The 8390-nt window shown below is 46.8% G+C and overlaps 1 protein-coding gene across 1 annotated transcript; it reads left to right on the forward strand.

The window, feature by feature from the left end:
* Window positions 1-515: 515 nt before the first annotated feature.
* On the forward strand, window positions 516-5522 carry Gjb2 (gap junction protein beta 2). Its single transcript, XM_045154872.1, has 2 exons — window positions 516-575; window positions 3885-5522. Exon 2 carries the CDS (start codon window positions 3906-3908, stop codon window positions 4584-4586), a length of 681 nt encoding a protein of 226 aa, XP_045010807.1. The 5' UTR covers window positions 516-575; window positions 3885-3905; the 3' UTR covers window positions 4587-5522.
* The last annotated feature ends 2868 nt before the right edge of the window (window positions 5523-8390 follow it).

Raw genomic sequence — 8390 nt, forward strand, 5'->3', positions numbered from 1 at the left:
TTAGTCTCATGCACTGTCTTTGAAAGCCAGCGCTCCTCCAATCGCAGGGAGTCAGGGCATGGGCTTCAGGTCCTCCAGGGTCTAGACACCCCCCACCCCACCCCAAGGCTGCAGGCTTCGCTAGCAAAGGCCTTTTGGAAAGCCCCGGGTTCCCGGGGAGCCAGGGGAATCTGGTGCTCGCGGGCTGGGGCCGCGCTGGGGGCCCACGAGGCCCGGGGCCAGCCCCGCCCGTCCGTCCGTCCGTCCGCCCGCGGTGCTTGGGGGCGGCAGGGCGGCGTGGAGCCTCCCCCTCCCCCTCCCGTAACTTTCTCAATCGCTCCGGGGAAGAGGCGGGGTGTGGGGTGTGGGGCGTGGGGCGCGGTTAAAAGCGACGCTGCGGGAGACAGGTGCCGATCCGCAGCGCGCGGCGCGCTCCGCTCCCGGCCCCGTCTGGCAAGCCCGGCTCCCCGCGCCTGCAGCCCGGACCCGCTGGGGACCAGCCCGAGAGCGACCCTTGAGCCCCCCGACACCAGCGGCCGCGCCCCCGTCGCCGCCGCCCGCCACTCGCTGCCGCGCCTTCCTCTCGACACGGACAGGTGAGTTTGCGCCCCTCGGCGCCCGGGACTGCACGTCCGGGGCCGGGACGCACCCGGGACGGGCGAGCGCGTTGCTGGGCCGGGAGGAGCGTCTCCGCCCGGAGCTCGCGGGGCCGGAGCCGGCCGAGCGGGGAGAGAGGTCCCGCGCGCAGCCCGGCGGACCCGCGCGCCACCGGGTGCCTTGGCGCTGGGCGCCGCCGCGCCGCGCTGGCTGCTTTGTCCGCCGCCAGCTGTAAGTTAAGCGAAACGTTCGCCAGGAACCTCGGTTTCGTTCGTTAGGCGGGAGGCCCTCCCGGCGGCCGGAGGACACCGACCTCGTCCCGGCGCCGAGGGACAGCGCGCTGGGGTGGCGCCCGCGGCTGCCCAGATCGCGCGCCCAGCGCAGCTCCCCGGCCCCCCCCCACCCCCCGAGGAGACCACGGTGGGAGGCTGGGAGGAGATTTTGGGTGGGAGATTTTAGTTCTCTGGAACACGTTGAGAGGTTTTTGCTTCCAGGTGCCCACTTGGAAACTTCCCAGATACTTGCTCGCGGGTGGTGTGAGGCTGAGAAACGTGTCCCTTAAAAAAAAAAAAAAAAACTTGCGTCAGCCTCTGGAGAGGTGCATAATCCTGTGGGGGGGGGGGGGGGGGCGCGCTAATTTTCCAGTTTCCTTAAGAGCCGGGCTCTAAGACCTGGAACTGTCTTGAAATGCACAACCATGTCCCCATTTTACCCTTTGGGATTATAGTGCTAAATCAATTACAATTACACGCACTTGTGACAGGGGGGACTGGGCATTTAGGACAGCTTTTGGAGGTTGACCACCAGTTCGGTGAGGGGTGGGCAGGTATGGGTCCTAAAGAACCTTCTTCTCTTTATTTTCTGGGTGCTGGTATTTCACCAGTACCTCCCATAAAGAACTGAACCCAACTTACACTCTGGGCAGTGCTCCAAGCAGATGGCCCTGCAGGTGACCTCTCTGGGTCAGAAGGCCAGGAGAGCAAGTCCCCCACTAGATTTTAATATTGACAATTTTACCATGTTTTATTTCTAGCCCCTTGGAAGGTCAAGTTTTAATGTGCTCCCCTAGTGACCACTAAAACAGGGAGTTATTTGCAAGCAGGTTCCCCCACTTGTGATCCCAAGTACCTGTTTGTTTGTTTTTTTTGTGTGGGGGGGTATGGGAATCTGGTTTTTGAGGCAGGTTCTTACTATGTAGACCAGGCTTCCCTAAAAGTTGAGCAACCCTCCTGACTCAACCTCCAGAGTTTTGGGAGTGCACCACCATACCAGGCTCACCCCAGCTCTTTGGTAGCTGAAGCGGAAGGGTCTCTGAGCTCAGGAGTAAGCCAACCCGGGCAGCATAGCAAGATCCCCCAACCCAACAGCCAACAGATATATAGAAACTAAAGGTAATTTTAAAAGTAACAACAACAACAACAACAAAAAAAAAAAACCCAAAAAAGCAAAAACAGCTGCCTATGGTTTATTTGGAACCAGTGTGCCGGTCTGTGGAGAGTACCTGGCCTGTTTTTGACACTGTAGAAGAGAGATAGGTACATGCCTCACCTGCCTTCACCTCCACAGTGCTGGCAAGGTGGTGTCCATGAGGAACTAGAAGGCCGAGTTCCATGAGATGGTTTTGTTAAACTTGGAACACTGTTGCTTTCAGGGGTTTTGCTGTTGGAGGGAAGTGCTAGGTAGAGCTGTGGGACCTTTCAAAGGACACCTGGCTCCCCTAAGGACCTCTCAACAGTTTGGATTTAAGTAGGTCAGGGCTGAACTTGCTGAACCACTGTTTCTTCCAGTGGCGTTTTTGTTTTTTCAAATTAAATGAGGCTAGATGTTTCGCTAATGTGACTTGATGTATGTGTCCATAGCTCTCGGCCCCCTCTGGTCAAGTGAGTGGGCTCAACACCGCTTTGACTCCCACATCCAACAGCACCCGTGGGTACTGAGGGACATTCATCTTGAGCTTGCTCTGAGTCGAGCAGGAAACAGGATGCGACCTGCCTAAAATAGGAGGGCAGGATGCTTTTAAGTAAGAGCAAGAGGATTCATTACAGCTTGGAAGGGGTGGAAAGCAGGTGACTCATCAGGGCCGAAGGGAGGGTGGGATCTAGTTTAGAAGAGGGGTTGATTGTGACAGAGGGGTGTAGCTATGAATCAGTGAGGACAGTTCCTACCCTGGATGCAATTGAAGGCCTCTGGCTCATGGAAGATCACCCGAGGCACACACACAGCCAATAAGGACTATGTGGAATCAGCCAGCTTTGGTTTAGACTTGGTGCCACTTGGTCGGACCAATAGTTCCTCAGTGGTTCCAAGTTAAAATTCTAGTCCACAATAACAATGCTTACTTGTAGCACTTATCACAACAGATAGTGTTAACCAAACTTCCCTAATGTGACTGTGAGGCTTCCAACTTGCTCACAAAAATCTAAGCACAAATGGTTTTTCTCTGTGAAGACACTTCACTATTACCCTGCTCCTTTCATATAGAAAAAGGAAGCAAGGCTGTTAGAAAAAATGTTAATTTGCGTACCAAAAGGTGAATGTAACCATTAGCAATAGCCATTTTACCACTGTACCTTAAGCCTATAAATATTATTGTTATTATTTTTTGTTTGTTTTCTCGAGGTAGGGTTTCACACTAGCCCAGGCTGACCTGGAACTCACTATGTAGTATCAGGATGGCCTCGAACTCAGTGTTCCTCCTACCTCTACCTCCTGAGTGCTCGATTAAAGGTGTGCACCACCATGCCCGGCCTTCATTGAAATACTTTGAATAAACAACCTCTGTATGGGGAAAACAGTGGATTAGGTGGGCTTCCATAAAGTGTATCATCTGAACTGGGCCTTTAAAGTGAGGATGGCCCAAGCTCTGGCCCATCCCGGTGGTATAGTTTAAAATTTAGTGCTATCTATGGAGCCCAGCACCCAGTGACTTGTGTGGAGGTAGAAACACATGAGGCTACCTTTTCAGGGCTCACTGGGCTTGGCCAGAACTTATTTATGTCTTTAAGCTAACAGATTCCTTGGTTTCCTGCACAGCTGTACACTACATTTTTTATGTGTTAAAGGATGGATGAATTATGCAGGTAAACAAACCTTTGGGGAACACATAGAAACATGTTCGAGATGGTTTGGGAACAACACACTTAATCCTATAGCAAAGTAAACTAATATTGTCCCCAATTAATGGAGGTTGTGTAAACATCAGTGTTTGCTCAGGGAGAAAGGTAAAAGTACTCACCCAAAACTTGAGAAAGCACGCGGATTCTGACCAGATTAGTGATCCCTACGTCATGTTCACTTGTCTTTTCTAGTGCCAACCGCCCAGAGGAAAGATGGATTGGGGCACTCTACAGAGTATCCTGGGGGGTGTCAACAAACACTCCACCAGCATTGGGAAAATATGGCTCACTGTCCTCTTCATCTTCCGCATCATGATCCTCGTGGTGGCGGCGAAGGAGGTGTGGGGAGACGAGCAAGCTGATTTTACCTGCAACACTCTCCAGCCTGGCTGCAAGAACGTGTGCTACGACCACCACTTTCCCATCTCACACATCCGGCTCTGGGCCCTGCAGCTGATCTTTGTTTCCACGCCAGCCCTCCTGGTGGCCATGCACGTGGCCTACCGGAGACACGAGAAGAAAAGGAAGTTCATGAAGGGAGAGATAAAGAATGAATTTAAGGACATCGAAGAGATCAAAACCCAGAAGGTCCGTATTGAAGGGTCCCTTTGGTGGACCTACACTACCAGCATCTTCTTCCGGCTCATTTTTGAAGCTGTCTTTATGTATGTCTTTTACATCATGTACAATGGCTTCTTCATGCAACGTCTGGTAAAGTGTAACGCCTGGCCTTGTCCCAACACAGTGGACTGCTTCATTTCCAGGCCTACGGAAAAGACTGTCTTTACTGTGTTCATGATTTCTGTGTCTGGAATTTGCATCCTGCTAAATATCACAGAGTTGTGTTATTTGTTTGTTAGATATTGTTCAGGAAAGTCAAAGAAACCAGTTTAATGCATTACTGGGTTACAAGATTATAGATTGCATAAAAGGAGGGGGCAAACTGCTTAGCTGCCAAAACTCAGCCACCAGCATTTCTTAAGACAAAGATCCCCATCTCCAAGGCCACCATCTGAAGTCCCAGTAGGCCTCACGTGAAACTCCAGATGCTTCAGTGGGACTCCCCTACCCCAAAGCTCCCAAACAAAGGCTTAATTCTAAGCCTGTATTAATCAACACTAAAGTTAGTTCCCCTAAGACCCATGCTGGTGGGATCTGCTCCTGTAGAATTCTTTCATAGCTTAAACAAAGAATCTCAGCATTTGTTTCTCCTTCTCTGAGGAGAGGAGAGATAGGCCCTAGTCCTAAAAAGGATGCTGAGAAAGTTCAGTGCCTCCCTTAGGGTGTCTTTTGCCAAGTTTCTGGCTAAAAGATAAACATGGAGAATCATGATTCTTTTATTTGCTTTGGAAGTTTTAATCTGTAACAATGGACAAAGTTACTTACTTCTCCAAGTTCTGTTGTACATTCTTTTTTAAATGACAACGTTAAAATAAGATAGTCTTTTGGTCTGAAGATATTCTGAAAAACATATACATTGTTCCTATTTCAATAGTCCAGATTATGATCTGTACATGGTGTGTAATTAGATTATATAAATTCATTGAAAAGATGACTATGTTATGAGAAATTTGCAGCGTGCAGCCATCTGTGTTATACTTCACATAGCAGCCTGTCTCAAATGCGATAAACTGGAAGCTGTTCATGGTGCCTTCTGCCAGCAAGTGGCCTCACTGCAAAAATTTAAGTATAACTTTGCATAAGAAATAGACTGGATCTACTCCAACTGCTACCTGCAAAGAGCCTTACTCAGTCCCTCCCTCCCTCCCGTTTGCCTTGGCCATTCCTGTGGGACACAGTAGACAGCATCAGAAGAACACTGACTTCATGAAGTTGCTTGGGAATTTTACTGCCACAGTACAATTTAATGGTGCAGATAAAAAGGGGACAGGGGGTGGGAAGGTAAATGTTTTCAAAGAATCAATGGAAATTCTAGAATCTAAACTCTGTTGATTAAAAATGTGTGTTTTCTACTTTGAACATTTGGTTTCCTCTTTAGCATCTATTTTTTTTAAGTTTTGTTGTTTATTTTTTTAAAACAAAACAAAAAGGGGGGAAATATCCATAATTCCACTGTGATAGAAAGCTGAATGGAGGTCATCTAATTTTTTTTTTAAGTAAAAACAGAATTAATAGACATTTGAAACAATAGAAACTAGAGTAAGGCAGGTTGAACCCTAATATTGCTTTATGCTTGATATGGCTTCTAAAAGAATGGTGCTTAATGTATTCCAATGAGGGTAACAACAGTTTTGCAGTGATATTTACATGGTTGTCACTAACATAATTTTTCAAAGTCTCAAATCTTATTTAAAATACTAAAATTAATTAATTTGTAAGCAATCAGTTTTTAATGGAGGAGCAAATTTTAACTTATTAGCTACTTTTTTGTATGTACACATTTATATATATTTTTGCAACACCCCATGAATTTGTTAACAGGTTATCTACCCATTGCTCTGGAATTCTACCCCAAAAATTCCTCTGTAACTGAACAAATGATTAGGAATGAAAAAATGAGAGAGAAAAAGAATTTCTGCCCAAATTCATGCCATCTATAACAGGTTTTAAGCCCTAAGAACTGTAAGGTGTGTGGATTAGAACTTTGTAGCTTGCAGGGTGGACGACGTGATCAGTCTCGCTTCAACATGAGCCACAGAAACTGACATTATAACATGTTCTCGGGTTGGGGATTTAGCTCAGTGATAGAGTGCTTGCCTAGCATGTGTGAGGCCCTGGGTTTGATCTTCCACATCACAGAAATAAATACAATATTCTTCATATTTAAAAATGCCAGGTAAGTGAATACCTGCCTATGTCTCTCCCTGTGATGGCCACCCATGCTGCTGTCCCTCGGCATATAAGTGTCCTGTTAGGGGGGTGTCAAAGCATTTTACACATTAATAATAATGAAGATTTTTATGGAGCACCATTCACTTTTAGAATGGCATTAAAGGGACAAAAATCATTCCAGTTCCACCCAGTAAAAGAGCAGAAGTGAATGGTTTTGCCCTACCTTCCAAGGTGTCTTGCACATAGCCTGCTAAGGTAACAACCATTTTAAACAGCTAGTTTCACTCCTACAAATTAGGAAGATTATCACTCTCAAGGCATTAAAAAGCAGGGCAAAAATAATAACAGACCAGTACTAACCACTTTTTAGAAGTGACAGGGAGGTGTGGCCACATACTTGAAAGTCCAAGGTTGGACTCTGAATGATAATCCTGAACCATCAACTGACAATTTGTTCAAGAGCGGAGTCGTCTTCAGTATATATGGGCTCTGGAGGTTATGAGAAATGAGTACAGTCTGGCTCCTGACATTCACTAAAAAACGAAAGCATGGTGTCACAGTTGAAGACCACAGCTGGTCCGTGGAGAAACAGTGACAATATAGAGGCCTGGGACTTGAGCTGCCTCTGGTCACTGGTCTAACCAAATGACTCACCACTGAGAAACCAGCACAGCCTGGCCTCAATTTCCTCATCTTAAAATGAGTGTCTTGAATAGTTTCCAAGTCTGGGAAGATCAAGGTAATTTATATAAAACCTCTGTATCTAGGACAGCAGTGCAATGTTACTGTCATTTCTTTTCCACTACATAGATCCCAAGTAGATCAATGGCGGGTGATATATTTTATAGGAATGCTTTCAGCAAAACTCAATCAAATGGAAGCTTGGAAAAGTACATGTAGACACAGAGTCTGAAATAAGCATTACACAGAGACCTCAGAGCCCAGCCATGTTAGCAGAGGAAGAATGGCTATGTTCAAATATGCCAGCAGAAAAAGAAGGCGAATAACAGCTATGTTATTCTGTAACTCCAGAAAAGCCAGGGCTGGGAGAGCAGCTCAGTGGTGAAATTCTTGCCTAATATGCATGAGGCACTGTATTCCACCCTCAGTGCTGGGAAGGTAAGTAAATATATGAATAAATAAGTAAGTCAGAACTGGTGGTTTATACCTGTAATCCAAGTACTTGGGAGGAGCAGGCAGAAGGATCAGAAGTTCAGGGTCAGGGCTTAGAAGATGTCTCAGTGGTTTAAAGGCATTTACTTGCAAAGCTTGCAGGTCCAGTTTCAGCTCCCCAGGACCCATGTAGAGCCAGACGCGAAGTGGTACAAAACGGGTGCTTGCGTACACATGTGCACGCATGTGTGCCTGTGCACACACGCACACACACATAAAGTTTTGAAAAAACAAAGAAAGTTCAAGTTATCCTCAGCTATATAACAAACTTGGGTTGCATGAGATTCTGTCTCAAAGAAACCACAAATGAACTAGTGAATGAATAAGAAAATGCATAAGTAAGTGAATAGACAAGAAAACTTGTATGATAGCAAAGACCATTATAGGTTTGTTTAGTTGGAGTCACTATACTCCCTAACTTACATATTACATTGTGTACCCTACAGCAATTCTAGAAATAGGCCACCAGTCTTGTTCCTATGGAGGGGTCAGGAAGGCACAGCTCTGGGAGCTACCCAGATCAAAGGCCACCAGCAGCTGGTCCTACCACACAGAAACTGTGTGGATTGGATGCCTGGAATTCCTTTACTACAGTTCCTTCTTGCAGCTAGAACCAACACCACAGTCACCGCCCACCCCATCTTTCATAATGCTGCTGGGGGCCTATGGGAGAGTCACAGCTTCACAAGAAGTTTGTCCATTCTTTTTATTATTTTTAAATATATATATTTT

Source organism: Jaculus jaculus, chromosome 7 (genome assembly GCF_020740685.1).
Source record: "Jaculus jaculus isolate mJacJac1 chromosome 7, mJacJac1.mat.Y.cur, whole genome shotgun sequence".
NCBI classification, from domain to species: domain Eukaryota; kingdom Metazoa; phylum Chordata; class Mammalia; order Rodentia; family Dipodidae; genus Jaculus; species Jaculus jaculus.